Source organism: Tinamus guttatus, unplaced genomic scaffold, assembly GCF_059628265.1.
Source record: "Tinamus guttatus ecotype Peru unplaced genomic scaffold, ASM5962826v1 Tinamus_guttatus_pri_ptg000312l, whole genome shotgun sequence".
Taxonomy (NCBI): domain Eukaryota; kingdom Metazoa; phylum Chordata; class Aves; order Tinamiformes; family Tinamidae; genus Tinamus; species Tinamus guttatus.
In genome coordinates this window covers 131,156-149,279 of record NW_028288846.1, presented here as the reverse complement: position 1 = coordinate 149,279, position 18,124 = coordinate 131,156, and the positions used below count along the sequence as shown (strand labels likewise).

Genomic DNA, 18,124 nt, shown 5'->3' with positions numbered 1-18,124 from the left:
CGTTTATTTTCAGGGAAGTTTTCTGCCTCTTGACCTTTCGTCTTGGTTGGGACATCCATGAACAGCACAAAGAAAGTAATTTTAAGTGTTTTAAACTGCAGAGGGGCGCTTAATGCAGAGCAACGTTGCTGCTGGTGTGGCATTTTCCTGCCCGGGTGCTGGGGCAGAGCCCGTCCCCAGGCAGCTCGGGGCATTACGTGCACAGAGTCATGCTTGCAAATTCACCCTATTCCTGCTTGGATTTGCCTCCGAACACCCCCTTCCCATTGCCCCATCCGTCCTCCCCAAACCGAGCTGCAGGTGAGGGTTGCTCAGAGGATGTTGCACCCGGGCGCAGCGAGGATTTGCATCCAGCCACGAGGGTTTGCACCCACGCATGAGCTGTTGTACGCAGGCACCCTGAGGGTTTGCACCCAAGAGCTGGCACCTGAGCACTGCAAGGGTTTGCACCCGGGCACAAGGGTTTACACCCTGCTACCACAGGGGTTTGCACCTCAGAATGAGGATTTGCACCTGAGCAGTGCAAGAGTTTGCACCCTGGGCACAAGGATTTACGCCCTGGCACCACAGGAGTTTGCACCTGGGCACGAGGGTTTGCACCCTGGTACCACAGGAGTTTGTACCCAGGCACGAGGGTTTGCAGCTGAGCCCTGGACGGGTTTGCACCCAAGCACTGTAAGGGTTTGCACCCTGGCACAAGGGTTTGCACCCAAGCAACAAGGATTTGCACCCTGGCACCACAAGGGTTTGCACCCACACATGAGGGTTTGCCCCTGAGCACTGCAAGGGGTTTGCACCCTGACACAGGATTTGCACCTGGGCACAAGGATTTGCACCCAGGTACCACAGGGGTTTGCACCTGGGCACAAGGGTTTGTACCTGAGCACTGCAAGGGGTTTGCACCCTGACACAGGATTTGCACCTGAGCACAAGGATTTCCACCCAGGTACCACAGTGGTTTCCACCCGGTCACAAGGGTTTTCACCCAGGCACAAGGATTTGCACCCAGGTACCACAGAGGTTTGCACCTGGGCACAAGGGTTTGTACCTGAGCATTTCAAGGGGTGTGCACCCTGACACAAGGGTTTGCACCCACATGTCAGGGTTTGCACCTGAGCATTGCAAGGGGTTTGCACCCTGACACAAGAGTTTGCACCCTGACACAGGATTTGCACCCTGACACGAGGGTTTGCACCCAAAGCACAAGGATTTGCACCCTGGCACCACAGGGGTTTGCACCTTGGCACAAGGGTTTGCACCCAAGCGCAAGGGTTTGCACCTGAGCATTGCAAGGGGTTTGCACCCTGGCACCACAAGGGTTTGCACCCACACGTGAGGGTTTGCACCTGAGCATTGCAAGGGGTTTGCACCCTGGCACCACAAGGGTTTGCACCTAAGCAGAAGGGTTTGCACCCTGGCACCACAGGAGTTTGCACCCTGACACAAGGATTTGCACCCTGGCACAAGGGTTTGCACCCTGGCACCACAGGGGTTTGCACCTTGGCACAAGGGTTTGCACCCTGGCACCACAGGGATTTGCACCCTGGCACAAGGATTTGCACCTGAGCACTGCATGGGTTTGCACCCTGGCACTACCAGGGTTTGCACCCACACGTGAGGGTTTGCACCTGAGCATTGCAAGGGGTTTGCACCCTGACACAAGGGTTTGCACCTAAGCAGAAGGGTTTGCACCCTGGCACCCCAGGAGTTTGCACCCTGGCACAAGGATTTGCACCCTGGCACAAGCATTTGCACCTGAGCACTGCATGGGTTTGCACCTTGGCAAAAGGGTTTGCACCCAAGCACAAGGGTTTGCACCCTGGCACCACAGAGGTTTGCACCCACACAGGAGGGTTTGCACCTGAGCACTGCATGGGTTTGCACCTTGGCAAAAGGGTTTGCACTCAAGCACAAGGGTTTGCACCCTGACACAAGGATTTGCACCCTGGCACAAGGGTTTGCACCCTGGCACCACAGGGGTTTGCACCCTGGCACAAGGATTTGCACCTGAGCTCTTTTTCCTCGCTGAAATACTCCAATTCACGGGGTCACCTTTGCTGAGAGGGGCCTGGGGGGCCGTGGGGGGAACGGGGGAAGCGGCAGCGGCGCCGCAGGAGCCCGGCTCCGTTCCGGGCGCCCGGAGCGCCACGCGCCGTCGTCTTGGCAACAGCGGCGAACACGGCAAATTGCAGCGGATCTGCCAGAACCGTTTCCACAAAGGATTTCTCCTCTTTTTCACCCCCTTTTATTTATTTTTCAAACGCTTCCTGTTTCTCGCACTTCATGTCGCTCTGCAGCAAAATCCCATTTTTTAGAAGTTTGGTGGTTTCCCCCCTTGCGCTTTGCAGGTTCCTCCGGCCGGAGCGGGTGCGGGATCCCGCTCGGGAGCAGGGCCCCGGCGCCCTCACCGCTCTGCCCCCTTCTTGCAGGCCCTGGACGGCTTCTTCTTCGTGGTGAACCGCGAGGGCCGCATCGTCTTCGTCTCCGAGAACGTCACCGGCTACCTGGGCTACAACCAGGAGGAGCTCATGAACACCAGCGTCTACAGCATCCTGCACGTGGGCGACCACGCCGAGTTCGTCAAGAACCTGCTGCCCAAGTCCCTCGGTAAGGACACGCTCCCGCATCCTCCTGTCCCCATCCGGGGGAGATGCTTTGGCTCCGCTTGCGCCTTTGGGTTTTCCCAGTGTGCTGAAGGTTGAGCTCCCGGGGGGTTGGCTCTTGGAAGCGCTCGGCTCCGGCACTGGGAAGCTCCGGCGCGTTCGTAGGGTTCGAGGGCCCGTGCGCGTTGGTCTGGGGATGGTGTCCTGGGAGCAGCAGGCGGGAGTCGGGAATTTGTTGCTCGATGGATTTCTGGAGGCTGTTCCTGCCCCAGCGAGGGCAGCGTTGCAGCGATGGGCGGGTTTGCATGGTTTGCGATGGCTGCAAGTACAACCCAGAGGATGATCCATAAACCTTTCCCAAGTTAGAAACAGCCCCTAAGGAGAAAACTGATACTAGTTTGTGAGGAAATAGCGGCTGCAGTAGCTGGGAAGCCAGTGGACAGCACTGGAGGACTCGGCGTCATCGTTCACCCCAAGGGAGCGTTTGCCTGTCGCTTCGTGAGCGTTCGCGCTCCTTTCTCACATCCCCGTCCTTGCTCCACGGCACCGGGGTTCAGCTCCCGACAGGAAGCTGCCCTGGCTCCGCAGCCCCAAAACCCGGGCGTTTTGGGAAACACGCGTGTTCCGGAGCCTCGACTCCGGCGCGACGTCCTCCAGGCTTCGTGAGCCAAGACGCTGCGGATTTCCCAGAGCACCGACCTTGGAGCCGCAGAGCTGCCCGTCTGCTCCGGGAAAAACTCCTCGGAGTCCTCGGGCTTTTCCTAAGGAGGGTTTTGAGGCGTTGGCTTGGATCAGGGTTCAATGCAGGTCCCAGCTCACGCAGGGGAGCTCCAGCTGCAGCACTGGTGGAGGTGTCAGCAGGACAGAGCAGCTTCTTCCCCAGGTAGGTTAGAGTCAACAGGGTGACAGCAGGACCTGTGGGTGACATCGAGCCCACATGGTGGCCCTGCCAGCAGAAGACACCAATCAGTGTGACCACAAGACACGGAGAGCAGTGATGCGGGATGTACACCGAGGTGGAGGCACATCTGTGGTGCTGGAGGCCACCAAAGCCCAAGCTTTTCCTCCTGGACTCGATGTGGGGATCCTTGGTGGACTCAAAAGAGGATCCTGCAGTGCAGAAAACAAATTCATGCAGAAGAACGAGTTGCAGAAGATGAGGATGTCTTGAGCCTCAGCCCCCAGATTCACAGGCGCTCGTTACGTTGAGCCTGGTTTGGTCTGAGCCCTGTGGTTACCCAGGCTGAGGTTGTGAACAGCTGGTTTTTGCCTTCACTTGGATGTCTTGAGTCCCTCAGCTCTTCTGGTAGGTCAGTTTATTTGAAAGCTTCATAGCCTGCTGGTGGCAAAATCACTGGGTGTGAATACAGACATCCCCGAAGAGATTTGCTAGAGCGTCAGCACGATCTGCCTTTAAATTGGTGCAAGGGAAATTATGGAGAAGACAAAGTTATATGGAAAAATCAAAGCCAATTCTGCAAGCCTCGCCAAAAAAAAAAAAAGTGGTTTGAATTCCAGAGTTCTGCAATTCCGGAGCAGCCAGACAAACTCCGCAGATTGTTTCGGTTGCCGCTGTTTTTCCCCTCGCTCTGGGGTGTGAGCTCCAACGCCGGGTCTGAAAGTCGAGCGCTGTTTTAGGGCCACGTTGCCCTCCCCACACGTGACGTGGGTGCTCGCACGGGCACCTCGAGGTCTTGCTGCTCCGCAGGGACCTTCCCCTCGGCTGCGGAAATGAGAGGAGGCAACGTGCTCGGGGCTCCTTCCTTCTTTTCCCCCATCCCTTTCCCAGAGGCGTCCCCGGGTCTCCGGGAAATCCGTCCGCGCGCGCTCGGTGGCAGCCCCTAACCCTCCTTTCCGCATTCCCGCGCAGTGAACGGAGTGCCGTGGCCCCAGGAAGCGACGAGACGCAACAGCCACACGTTCAGCTGCCGGATGCTGATCCGGCCGCCGGACGAGGCGGGCGCGGAGAACCAGGAGGCTCGGCAGCGCTACGAGGTCATGCAGTGCTTCACCGTGTCCCAGCCCAAGTCCTTCAAGGAGGAAGGCGAAGGTAGGGCGGCCGCCGCCGCGTCCCGCCCGGCGCGCGCGGCGTCCGGCCGCGATCCCGCCGCGATCCCGCCGGCTTCCCCACGGCCTCGCTCAAAGCAAAATGCTGGGATGGGCTCCGAGATGGGAAAAGCCACCGTGGGGAGCGGGATGGGGATTTTGCCGTCACCAAAAGGCTGGCGCTGGCCACGGCTTTGCCACCGAGCACGATCCTGCTCCAGGCGCCTGTGCCTGCTCTCCATTTGAGCATCCCCAAATGTCATTCCATATGGAAACTTCTCCTTGGTGCTCAAATTGGGGGCTTGGGATAGGCAGGGCTTCCTCAGCACGTGGGACCTCCGCACAGGAGAGCGCGGACGCTCTCCCACAAGCGCCCTTGCTCCCAGCTCTGGATACCAGCTATTATTTTCCAGTGCATTAGCTGAATTAATCCACTGCGGTTTACACGAGAGATCATGACTGGAAGGAATAAATTACGGTATTTTACGACCAAATTCTTTGCCTGAAGCTGACAGTCGCTGGCTTTTAGCGCTGACTTTTATTGTGCGACGCTGCCAGAGCCGAAAAGCCTTTGCAATTAATTTCTCCCGGCGCTGGAAACGTCTCTCTTGCAGCAAACCCCGGGTTTCGAGCCAGCCTGCTTGCTTTGAAGGCCCGGGCGGTTGCTCGGGGTAAACCCTTCCAGGGCGGGACGTGGCACTCGAGCACGGCGGCGTTATTTTAATTAAAATTTTGACCTGCGAGCGGTAGCTGTAACATCTAACTCTGCTGTTCCTCCTCGCTTGCTTTTGGCAGATTTCCAGTCCTGCCTGATCTGCATCGCGAGGAGGTTGCCTCGGCCCGCCGCCGTCGCCCCCTCCGAGTCCTTCGTGACCAAGCAGGACACCACAGGTAAGGTGGTGGCGGGGCTCAGCCCGAGGGTCCCGGCCGCATCGCGCTCCCGTCGGCATCGCGGATCCCGGGGGCTGCGGAATGCTGGGTTCGGCGAGCTGGAAGAGCGCCAGCGCGCGCCGGCCGCTCGCGGGCCGTGCGTCCGTCCATCCCCTGCCGTGGCCGCTGTCAACGGGGGTGGCGGGTGGTTTGTGTCAGGCTTGGAGCTGTGTATGGATGCGAGGGCTGTCTGTCCCCTGGAAACAACAGCGTTACCCACGAGGATTGCACCCTGGTCCCCCGAGCTCCAGCTCTTCCCGTGCCCGTTTTTGCAGGCCTGGTTGTGCCGTGTGGCCTCCTCGCGCGGGGCTAACGCGGCTCCTCTCTCCTCATCCAGGTAAAATCATCTCCATCGACACCAGCTCCCTGCGAGCGGCCGGCAGGACGGGCTGGGAAGACCTGGTGCGCAAGTGCATCTACGCCTTCTTCCAGCCGCAGGGCAGGGAGCCGTCCTACGCCAAGCAGCTCTTCCAAGAAGGTAACGGGCTCCTCCGCTCGGGAATGCCGTCCTCACCCCTGCCCGAGCGCTTCCCGGGAGGACAAAACACCCCAAAGGCCACAATAATCATGGCAAAGTGCCAGAGGCAGGAGTGAAATGGCCGGGTAACACGGAAAGAGCTGCTCGGGCTGGAGAGGAGCCTGCGGATCTGCCGCTGCCCTCGTGCCAGCCGAGAGGTTTCTCTGCGCCCTCCGGGGAAGGCAGGACCAAGACAAACTCCTGCAGGCCAAGCTTGGGCATTGCACTGAGCTGAACGCACTGTTTATTTTTTTTTCCTTCCCTTGTCTTATCCAAACTCCATCCCTGGAGTGTGAACCCTGCAGAGCTGCAAAATATCCAAGGCTGAATCCAAGGGGTTGGTCAACATGCCCAGGATACAGCTGTGCCTGTCAGGGTGCTGCTGTCTTGCCCCAGTGCTGCTCCAAGCAGAGCTCAGGGTCTCTTCTGCCTTTGGGGCCCGTTTTGCCCTTTCCATCCTCCTCCCGACGCTTGCGGGCCGTCACAGCCTCCCTCCGAATCGCTAACGGGGGCGGATTTCTGCTTTTGTCCCCCAGTGATGACGCGTGGCACGGCCTTCAGCCCCTCGTACCGCTTCACCCTGAGCGACGGAACGGTCCTCAGCGCCCACACCAAGTGCAAGCTCTGCTACCCGTCCAGCCCGGAGATGCAGCCCTTCATCATGGGCATCCACGTCATCGACAGGTGAGCCCCGGGCGGCGGCAGGCCAAGGCAGGCCCCCCTTGGCACGGCGTGCTGCGGCCGCGTGCCTTGCCCTGGAGAACCTCCTCAAAATATTTCAGGAGGGAGAGGCTCTGGAGAACAGGTAGAACCGGGCGAGCCGAGTCCGTGGAGCTGGACTGCGTTGGGGAGGCTGGGTTGGAGGGGAGCGCTCGCGGCATGGTCTTCCTGCTGGAGCGTCGGTGACGTTGCCGGGATGCAGCCGGTGAGCTGCCGTGCTCCTGAGTTGGGTTATGGTTCTGGGGAGGCTTTGGGGCTGCCTCTCCCCTCCAAGCTCCAGAATTGGATCAGAAAGAAGGGCTGGAAGGGGGATGTCTGACCGCAGCGGTGCCTGCAAGCTCCTGCCCTCCAGGCTTCATGGAGATCATAGAATCATAGAATCATAGAATGCTTAGGGTTGGAAGGGACCTCTAGAGATCGTCTAGTCCAACCCCCCTGCACACGCAGGGTCACCTAGAGCACGTGGCACAGGACTGCGTCCAAGCGGGTTTGAAGATCTCCAGAGAAGGAGACTCCACAACCTCTCTGGGCAGCCTGTTCCAGGGCTCTGTCACCCCCACTGTTAAGAAAATTTGCCTTAAGTTCCTATGGAATTTTTGGTGTTTCAGTTTCCGGCCATTTCCTCTAGTCCTATCAGTGGCCACCACTGAAAAGAGATGCAGAGAGGGCAGGAGCAGCCTCCGAAAGAAGGGCTGGAAGGGGGATATCTGACTGCAGCAGTGCCTGCAAGCTCCTGCTCTCCAGGCTTCATGGAGATGCAGAGAGGGCAGGAGCAGCCGAGGGCTTGGACAAGGCTCCGCGTGACCTCTCCTTCGCCGCTGTTTCCCGCAGGGATCACGGCATGCTGTCCCCGCAGGAGAACAGCAACTCGGGGCTGCCGCTGCCGCGCGTGAGCCCCTCGCTGAACGCCAGCGTCTCCCCGGGCCAGGGCCTGGCCCTGCCGCCCTCCCTCCCGCCGTCCAACGGCAGCATGATGGCGAGCAACGTCGCGCAGCCGCCGGCCCCCGGCCTCCACGGCAGCAGCTCCGGCGCCGGCCAGACGCCCTTCGGCTGCTCGCCCGGGAACCAGATGGGAGCCAACGTTGCCTTAAGCCAGGGACAAGCCGGTCCCCAGAACAGTAACCACACGTTGAACCTCAACAGCTCCCCCATGAGCAGCCCGGGCATCACCCCGCCGCAGTTCATGTCCCCGAGGCACCGCGTGAGCCCGGGCCTGGCAGCGAGGCCGCGAGGACCCGGCAACAACCCCTTCTCCCCCGGCGTGCCCGCCATGCACTCCCCGGTGGGGATGGCCGGCGGCGGCGGCGGCTGCGGCGGGCGGCCCTTCTCCGGCGCGCCGCTCGCCGCCATGGCGGGGCTGGGCGAGGGCCCCGGGGCGCCCGTGGGCTACGCGACGCCGCCGCCGCCGCCGCTGCGGCAGCTCAGCGCGCAGGGCTCGCCGGGCCGCCTGGGCGCGCAGCCGCCCAAGGCCGAGGCCAAGGACAGCAAGGAGATCGCCTCCATCCTCAGCGAGATGATCCAGGCGGACGGCGGCGGCGGCGGCGCGTCGGGCGACGGCAAAGCGCTGGACTCGGGGCTGCTGCACGGCGGCGAGCGGCTCGCCGAGGGCGAGGGCAAGTGCGCGCAGGGCCCCAGCCACAAGCTGGTGCAGCTGCTGGCCAGCACGGCGGAGCAGCAGCTGCGGCACGCCGACGCCGACACCAGCTGCAAGGACTCGCTGGTGTGCGCCGGCACCGGCGCCAGCGCCCCGAGCGGCACCTGCCCCTCGTCGCACAGCTCGCTCACCGAGCGCCACAAGATCCTGCACCGGCTCCTGCAGGAGGGCAGCCCCTCGGACATCACCACGTTGGCCATGGAGCACGACAAGAAGGACGCGGCCCCCAGCGCCGCCGCCGCCGCCGCCCCGCCGCCCGCCGCGCCGGACGTCAAGCTGGAGCCCGACGCCTTGAAGAAGAAGGACGTCAAGGATCACCAGCTCCTGCGCTACCTGCTGGACAAGGACGAGAAGGAGCTGGCCGCGGCGCCGGCCCTCAGCCTGGACGACGTCAAGGTGAAGGTGGAGAAGACGGAGCAGATGGACGCGTGCAACACGGCCCCGGCGCCGCTGGCCAAGCCGCCCGCCGCCGAGGACGTCAAGCTGGAGTCGCAGGGCCAGGTGAGCGGCCCCGGTGCCGAGGTGGCTCCCGCTGCTCCCTCCGCTCCACGTGCAGAGGTAGGAGGTGGAGGAAGCCGGAGGAGAGCGCCTTGCCCCTTGCAAGCCCTTAATTTGGCCACCTCGGGGGCTCGCGGCCTCGGGTATTTTCACGCCGTTGCCCTCCCATCAGCCGAGCTTAGCAGTCGTACGAGGCTTTTAGTCGTCCCAGCGGTGTTATTAAACGGAATAATCCAGCAACAGATCTCTGCCGGGGAGATTGGGGCGTATAAATATGCATGCCGCGCGGCCCCGACGGGAGAGATTCCTTCTTTTTGAAAGCCGGACGCGATGGCAGCGGGAATAAGGCAGCCTAATCCCTCCTAAGCAAACAGGCCAGCGGGGCTGACACGGGAGCGGGCCCGATAGCCCGTGTGGAGCCGCTGCTGCCGGGCTGAGATACGGGATAACAGCGGAGCGCTCGCACGGCGGATGCACAGGGAGGGTGGGAATAAGGGCTCCATTCCCTGCACATCCCGGCCGGTCCTGTGGGAGAGCGGGAGTCCAACCCGCTCCCTTTTTCCACAATGGGCTCTGCTTTCCCAGCGGGATCTGCTCGCTAGATGCGTTGGGGAGTCCTTTCCCCAGCATCATCCCCATTGGAGATCTGCTGTCTGGGATGTTGGGAATTGCCACCGGATGAGGAGGACACTGGCCAAGCCGGGGCTGTCTGGGGAGGAGCGTTGGAGCTCGCAGTCCCCCTTCCCCCTTTATTTGTTATTTTTCCAAGAAGGCTCCAAAAATGCCGTTATCCCAACATCGACTGGCCGCATTGTCCGGCAGGGAAGCGAGCCAGCCTCGGAGCCCGGGGCTGTTCATAAGCCCCTCGCCCCTTCAGGAGCCGCTTTCGGCTCATCGGGAGCTCCGCTTTTCCGAGCATCGCTCCCGGTCCGGAGCGCTTCCAAAGAGTTACCAGAGGCTGGAAGCAGCTTGGAGCATCCATCAGGCACGCTCGGAGTGAGCTCCTGCTCCGCATCCACGTGGTTTCTGTTGGGAGGGCTGCCCTTCCCAGTGAGATCCAGGGCAGTTGCCAGTCGTGGGATCGCGGAGCGGGAGCAGCGTCACGGCTCAGCCGCGGCATCGTCGCCCCACCGGGTCCATCTTGCGGCGATGCCTCGAGCTCGCTCGGAACCCGGAGCCTCCCGGAGGCTCCTGTCCCTCAAGAAATGCTCGGATAGGACTTGGAAAAGAGCTGGATTTTGCGAATAGGATTTGCGAGAGTTAAGAATACATATATGAACGTGAAGGAGGGTTGTGGAAGGGCTCTTGGTCCTTCTGCTTCAAGGCCGAGCTGAAGCCCAGCTAGAGCAGGAGGAAACCTCCCTGCAGGCCACGTTGCCTCGTAAGATCCCGGGTTTGGGGGTTTTCGGTATCTTTACGCTTCCGCTTTCGGCAGCAGGACAGAGCCCTTCCCTCGGGAGGGAAAGCAGGGAGCGATGGAAGTGCGAGATCTTCATGGGAACCGCTGGGGCTCTGCCGCACACGCGGATCCCGCGACGCCCACGATAGCGTCGCGGCGTTCGACATGCGGGATCCGCCCCAGCACGTTCCTGCTCGGATCCTGCCCGGAGTCCTTGGATCCGTGCGGAAACCCAACCGCGCTATCCGCGCTAGCAGCTTTCCCTTGCTGGGATGGAGGCAGCCGCTCGCCCTCCTTTCATTTTGCAAAAATCCAGGCGTTCTGCACGGCTCTCCCTTTCCCTCTCCAATCCGGAGCAAACCCTGGCAAAGGAATGGGGCTTTCCTGGAGCAAAACCCCCATCGGTAGCAGAGCCCGGGGGGCACCGGCGCCGCCGCGGCCGGTGCCCGACCCTCCGTCTCCGTCTCCTTCCGCAGTTCGCCGCCGAGCTGGAGCAGCTGGACCAGCTGCTGCCGGCGCTGGAGAAGGCGGCGCCGCTGGGCGGGCTCTGCGGGCCCGAGCGCGCCGACGCCGTCGCCGTCAAGCCCGAGATGCTGGCGGCGCCGCTGCCGCCCGCCGCCGCCAACAGGGCCCCCGCCGGACTCAACCGTAGGTGCCCGTCGCCGCCCGCCCGCGCTGCCACCCGTGCCGGTGCCCACGGGGTCCCTCTGTCTGTCCCCATGCGGGTGCCCACAGGGTCCCCCTATCCGTCCCCGTGCTGGTGCCCATGGGGTCCCTCTGTCTGTCCCCATGCCGGTGCCCGCAGGGTCCCTCTCTCCATTCCCAGGCCTGGCTGTGGCCCACGGCGATGCTTCGGGCACCGGGATTTTCCATGTCCCCCACGCTGGCATTGCAAAGAGCCGGGACATGAGGGAGGACAGGGATATGTGCCCCATGGGACAGGAATAGGGACCCTGTTGGACATCCCTGTGGGATAGGGATGCAGACCTGATGGGAGAGGGATGCGGGCACTATAGGGCAGAGATGCAGACCCCATAGGACAGGGATACAGTCCGTGTAGGATACCTGTCCTGTAGGATAGGGATGTAGACCCTATGAGAGAAGGATACAGACCCTATAGGACAGGGATACTGAACCCGTAGAAGAGGAATATGGACTCTGTAGGACAGGGATGCAGACCTGCAGGACAGGGATGCACCTCCTATAGGACAGGGATACAGACCCTTTAGGATGAATCCCATAGGAGGGTGATGCAGACCCTATAGGTCCTGCAGGCCCCTATAGTGATTGCAAAACCTATAGGAGGGGGATACGGGCCCCGTAGGCACATGGTTGCTCTGCAGCAGAGCGTGACTCTGTGTAAAACAGCCTCCAAGGCGAGGGCATCCAAAGGAAATGCCAGCAGCTGGCACCGTAATGCCAGGTCTAAACCCACCCGCTCCCATGGAGGAAGCTCGGAAGAGAAAAAATTGGAATTTTCAGCTGTCCTGCTAAGCCCCGTGCAGGAGCTCGGCCCGCAGGTCTCCATCCATGGGCATCTCCGGGGCTTGCTGGAGCCAAAATGCCATTGGATCCTAAATCCCAAGTCCTTTTCCAACTTGGATGATGTAAAGTCCCTGGCTCCCTGTCCTGGGCTCGGGCTCCGAGTTCTGCTGAACTTAATTTAATTGCATTGGCTCTTCTCCCCGCACAAATTAACTTTTCTCCGGGATGGAGTCAGAAGAGACCGGTGGGCGCGGGCTGGTTTTTAAGCCAAAATCTCCAGTAGTCACAACCGGCCGTTCAGAACAAACCCCCAAACTTGGCTGGATTTTGAAAACGCTGCTAGAAAAGTTAGGAAGAAAAGAGCAGCAGCGATGGGATCGGCGTTCCGATCGCCCCTGCATCCGTGGGGTTTCCGCGTGTGTTTTCTCCCAGAAACTCCTGCCTGTAGTTTTGCTGCCTCGTGCAAGCTGGGTGAGCTTGTTCTCCAAAAACTCATGATTTTTTGTTATTTTAAATCTTCAAGTGCTCTTTTCCCCTTCCCATGGTTTATCCCCGGGAAGGCGGCCGGCCGGGGGGTCCGCTGATTGGAGGGGCTATTCCCAGGAATGTGTTGGTTTTCCCAAGGGTGTCCGGTACCTGCCGTGGTTTCCCCGCCGCGCTGACGCTTTCTCTCCCGCCCTTTTTCCATCAGGAATGGCCGAGCTGGAGATGGGGGTGCCGGAGCACCAGTACGGACAGCCGGGAATGGGGGAGCAGATGCCGTGGTCGGATAACAGCGTGGCCTCCATGAGCCGCGGCGCCCTGAGCAAGCCCGAGGAGTAAGTACAGCCGGCGCCGTCACCCCGGCTGCCTGTCCCCAGAGCAGCCCTGACGCCCATCCGATGGGCACCGTCGTCGCTTGGATGTGACGGGCTAGTAGGAAGCAGCAAGCGGCTTCCCGGCCGTTTTCCGGGTGGAGATTCCAAAAGGTGGTGGCTCCCGCTGGCCTGGGGTTCCGGCTGCAGTGGGATTGCAGGGATCCTGTGGAGCCCTCCCGCTTCCTCGCGAGGAGGGGACGTCCTCCTGGGCCCGGGCTGCTCCCACAGGATGAGCACAAAGCTGGGATCAGCTCCGTGGGTCACACGCGGCAACGGGAGAAAAGCCAATGGCCCTTTTGAGCTGCAAGTGCTCCCCAAATGCTGCTGGAGGGGGGAAAACGACCTTCCCTCATGCTGCAAGCGCTGAGCCAGGGAAGCTGCCCTGGTCCCAGCGGTCCCCACGCTGCAAAACCCACCGAGACCCCCCAGCGAGGCTGGGATGGCACCGGCGTCGCCTCTTGCCCCTTCTCTCCTTGGTGGCCCCCTCGGAGCTCGGGGAAGCCCACGTGCTGCGTCGCTCCCGTCGCTCCTTTGCTCCGAGACGCCCAGGTCAAACGTGCCACCCCGGGGCGATGCAGTTGCCCGGAGCCCCCCAGATGCCCCGGGTTGCCAGGACATCTGCTCCAGCACCCGCCGCGCTCTGCGTGGTCCCGCAGGAGGGGACAGCGGCGAAGGACCCGCCGCAAGTTTCTTTGCTCCATGAGACTCACGTTGTCCCCAGTCCCTTTGCTGTCTTCAGCACAGAGGGTGACATCAACCCAAATTTATCCTCTTGCTGCACCTTAATGCAGGGCGGATTTTTATTCTGCGCCTGAACGGGGAGTTTTTCCACCTTCCCGTCACCAGGGCGATGTGTGGCTGCAGCAAACTCCCTTCTTTGGCCTTGACACCGAAAAGCTCCGTTCACAAGTGACAAGGCCAGGCTGCGAGCGCAGCCCAAGAGCAGCCCCGGGTCTCCTCCTGTCTCCTCCTCTCTGTGACACAGAATCACAGACTCAGGATGGCTGAGGCTGGAAGGGACCTCTAGGGATCACCCAGTGCAACCCCTGCTCCAGCAGGGACACCCAGAGCACGGGGCACAGGGGGCATCCAGGCGGGTTGGACATCTCCAGAGAAGGAGCCTCCACAGCCTCTCTGGGCAGCCTGTGCCAGGGCTCGGGCACCCTCACACCAAGGAAGTTCTTCCTCACATGGACATGGAGCTTCCTGGGGTTCAGCCTGTACCCGTTACCCTTGTCCTGTGACCTCAGCAATCCCAGCACGTGTTGGTGGCCACCTCGCCGCTCAGGTTGCCTTGGGCTCCCTGCCCTCCATCCGCTCCTCATTGGAAGTGAGGAGGATGGGGGAACTGCTGACACGTCCGTCCCTCTGTGCCCTCCAGCACCGTCCAGCCCCCCTCTGCCTCCTGCCACCGTCCTGCCCCAAAAGGCCGGGCCCGTCGCTCCCCGCGCCGGCGCTCACGTTGTCCCCTTGCCCCCGCAGCCAGTGCATCACGTCGCAGCTGGACGAGCTGCTGTGCCCGCCGACCACCCCGGAGGGCCGCAACGACGAGAAGGCCCTGCTGGAGCAGCTCGTGTCCTTCCTCAGCGGCAAGGACGAGACGGAGCTGGCCGAGCTCGACCGGGCGCTCGGCATCGACAAGCTCGTGCAGGTACCTCCCGCTCCGCTCTGCGCAGCCACCTGAAACGAGGTTGCAGTGAGGTGGGGGTAATAATTACAGGTAGAATAATTACAGATGGAACCAGAGGAAATGGCCTCAAGTGGCGCCAGGGGAGGTTCAGGTTAGATCTTAGGAGAATTCCTGCATGGAAAGAGTAGTCCAGCCTTGGACAAGGCTGCCTGGGGAGGTGGTGGAGTCCCCGTCCCTGGCAGTGCTCAAAAACATGCCAAGGGGGCGCGTGGGGACCTGGGTCTGGAGGGCTTATGGTTGGACTCGATGATCTTGAAGGTCTTCTCCAACCATGATGATTCTGCCATTCTAAGAGGTGGCTGGCCGGGTGGTCCTCGCAGGGACCTTTGCCACCACAGCTGGTCATACACCTGGTGGGGTGAAAGCCCTCGGCCCTGGCTCTCTGCCAGGAGAGACCTGTGTCTCCTGCAACCTTAGCAAAACGATGCTTTCACATCCCTGTGGCCCTCGCGTGGGCAACGGGCCGGAATTTTCCCCCGGGCTCCGGTGCGGCCCCCCGTGCGGATGCCTCGGAGGGGCCCGGCGCTCGGCGCGCCACCGGGCAGCGTCGGGGGGCATCGCCGGGCGCAGGGAGCCCTCCTGGAGCCTCCTCTCCCTCTGTGTCCGCGCAGGGCGGCGGGCTGGAGGCGCTCACCGAGAGGTTCCCGGCGCCGGCGGCGGCGGCCGCGCCGCTGCTGCTGGAGCCCAAGGCCGGCGCGTACCCGCAGCCCTACGCGGCGGCGGCGGCGCCCGCGGGCGGCCTGCCCGGCGCCTTCCCCGCCATGGCGCGCCAGAAGGCGGCGTTCGGGCCCGCGGGCGCGCAGGGGCCGCCGCCGCCGCCGCGCGGCGCCTTCCCCACCAGCATGGCCATGCAGCCGCGGCAGCCGCTGAGCCGGCCCCCGACGGCGCCCAACCAGCTGCGCCTGCAGCTGCAGCAGCGGCTCCAGGGGCAGCAGCAGGTAACGCGGCCCGCGCGGGCCTGGCGCGAGGGCACCGACGGGTTGGGTGTCCCGGGTGGTCCTGGGGCGTGGGCATGGAGGGATTAGATGTCCAGGATGCTCCTGGGAGGTGGGCACGGAGGGGTTAGGTGTCCTGAATGGTCCTGGAACATGGGCATGGAGGGATTAGATGGCCTGTGATGAGGGCATGGAGGGATTAGATGTCCAGGATGCTCCTGGGAGGTGGGCACGGAGGGGTTAGGTGTCCTGAATGGTCCTGGGACATGGGCATGGAGGGATTAGATGGCCTGTGATGAGGGCATGGAGGGATTAGATGTCCAGGATGCTCCTGGGACATGGACATGGAGGAATTAGGTGTCCCAGACGGTCCTGAGATGAGGGCATGGAGGGATTAGATGTCCAGGATGCTCCTGGGAGGTGGGCACGGGGGAGGGTTAGGTGTCCCGGGTGGTCCTAGGACATGGGCATAGAGGGATTAGAGGTCCTGGGATGGGGGCATGGAGGCATTAGATATCCAGGATGCTCCTGGGACGTGGGCATAGAGGGGTTAGGTGTCCTGAATGGTCCTGGAACATGGGCATGGAGGGATTAGATGTCCAGGATGCCTCTGGGACCTGGGCATGGAGGGGTTAGGTGTCTCGAACGGTCCTGGGATGTGGACATGGAGGGATTAGATGTCCAGGATGCTCCTGGGACATGGGCATGGAGGGATTAGGTGTCCTAGGTGGTCCTGGGACGTGGGCATGGAGGGATTAGATGGCCTGGGATGAGGGCATGGAGGGATTAGATGTCCAGGATGCTCCTGGGACATGGGCATGGAGGGATTAGGTGTCCTAGGTGGTCCTGGGACGTGGGCATGGAGGGATTAGATGGCCTGGGATGAGGGCATGGAGGGATTAGATGTCCAGGATGCTCCTGGGACGTGGGCATAGAGGGGTTAGGTGTCCTGAATGGTCCTGGAACATGGGCATGGAGGGATCAGATGTCCAGGATGCCTCTGGGACCTGGGCACGGAGGGGTTAGGTGTCCCGAATGGTCCTGGGATGTGGACATGGAGGGATTAGATGTCCTGAGATGAGGGCATGGAGGGATTAGATATCCAGGATGCTTCTGGGACGTGGGCATAGAGGGGTTAGGTGTCCTGAATGGTCCTGGAACATGGGCATGGAGGGATTAGATGTCCAGGATGCTCCTGGGACGTGGGCACAGAGGGGTTAGGTGTCCCAGGTGGTCCTGGGATGTGGACATGGAGGGATTAGATGTCCTGAGATGAGGGCATGGAGGGATTAGATGTCCAGGATGCTCCTGGGACGTGGGCACAGAGGGGTTAGGTGTCCTGGGTGGTCCTGAGATTGGGCATGGAGGGATTAGATGTCCTAGGATGAGGGCATGGAGAGATTAGATGTCCAGGATGCTTCTGGGACCTGGGCACGGAGGGGTTAGGTGTCCCGGGTGGTCCTGGGATGTGGGCATGGAGGGATTAGATGTCCTAGGATGAGGGCATGGAGGGATTAGATGTCCAGGATGCTCCTGGGACAGGGGCACGGAGGGGTTGTGTGTCTCGGGTGGTCCTGGGACATGGTCATGGAGGGATTAGATGTCCTGGGATGAGGGCATGAAGGGATTAGATGTCTAGGATGCTCCTGGGACCTGGACATGGAGGAATTAGGTGTCCCAGATGGTCGCGGGACATGGGAATGGAGGGATTAGGTGTCCTGAATGGTCCTGGGATGTGGACATGGAGGGATTAGATGTCCTGGATGCTCCTGGGATGTGGGCATGGAGGAGTTAGGTGTCCTGGGTGGTCCTGGGTCATGGGCATGGAGGGATTAGATATCCTGGGATGAGGCCATGGAGAGATTAGATGTCCAGGATGCTCCTGGGATATGGGCACGGAGGGGTCATGCGTTCTGAATGGTCTTGGGAGATGGGCATAGAGGGGTTAGATGTCCTGTGTAGCCCTAGGATGTGGGCATGGAGGAATGAGCCATCCCGGATGGTTCTAGGATATGGAGATGGAGGGACGAGCCATCTCAGCTGGATCTGAGATGTTGGCCCAGAGGAATGAGCCATCCTGAATGGTTCTAGGATGTGGGCATGGAGAGATGAACCTTCCTGTATAGCCCTGTGATGTGGGCATGGAGGGATGAGCCGTCCTGCATGTTCCTAGGACGTGGGCATGGAGCGATGAGGGATCCTGGGTGTTCCTAGGATGTGGGCATGGAGGGATGAGGGATCCTGGGTGTTCCTAGGATGTGGGCATGGAGGGCTGAGCCGTCCCAGCTGATCCTAGAACGTGGGCATGGAGGGATCCGCCACCCTGCCGTGGCCCGGTGCCGCGCTGCGCGGTTGCAGCATTGGGATCACTTGTGGTTGGGAAACCCTCAGACAAGCAAGGGAGAACCCCCCTGCGGCGCCCGAGCTGCACGGAGCCAACGTGTGGTAACTTCTTCCCGATTTTTTCCTCCCGTTCCTGCGCGTCAGCTGATCCACCAGAACCGGCAGGCCATCCTCAACCAGTTTGCGGCCAACTCGCCGGTGGGCATCAACATGCGGGCCGGGATGCAGCAGCAGATGACGCCCCAGGTAAGGGCCCTGCGCGCCGCGCAGCCGGGAAGCTCCGACCTCTCCGTAACAGAGCGGAGCGTCGCCCTGCGCCGGGAGCCGCAGGCTCCTCCAAAGCTGCCGGGTTATCCCAGCATCTCCACCTCGAGAAGGTGCAAATGCGACGTTCTTGTGGGGAGGTGAAGGCGCCAAGGGGGTTCTCTGAGAGGCCTCTTTGGAAAA

General features: G+C 61.6%; 1 protein-coding gene across 3 annotated transcripts in view; it reads left to right on the top strand.

Annotated features, from left to right (window-relative positions):
* NCOA1 (nuclear receptor coactivator 1) overlaps positions 1-18,124 on the top strand; it is a 39,112-nt gene that overhangs the window by 16,794 nt on the left and 4,194 nt on the right. For all 3 annotated transcript variants that reach the window (XM_088528565.1, XM_088528566.1, XM_088528567.1), the window contains exons 4-14: positions 2,430-2,607; positions 4,474-4,653; positions 5,445-5,540; positions 5,917-6,057; positions 6,633-6,780; positions 7,648-8,971; positions 10,844-11,015; positions 12,544-12,670; positions 14,192-14,360; positions 15,011-15,337; positions 17,822-17,923. In XM_088528565.1, coding sequence (XP_088384691.1) covers positions 2,430-2,607; positions 4,474-4,653; positions 5,445-5,540; positions 5,917-6,057; positions 6,633-6,780; positions 7,648-8,971; positions 10,844-11,015; positions 12,544-12,670; positions 14,192-14,360; positions 15,011-15,337; positions 17,822-17,923 — 2,964 coding nt within the window. The remainder of the gene's footprint in view (positions 1-2,429; positions 2,608-4,473; positions 4,654-5,444; positions 5,541-5,916; positions 6,058-6,632; positions 6,781-7,647; positions 8,972-10,843; positions 11,016-12,543; positions 12,671-14,191; positions 14,361-15,010; positions 15,338-17,821; positions 17,924-18,124) is intronic.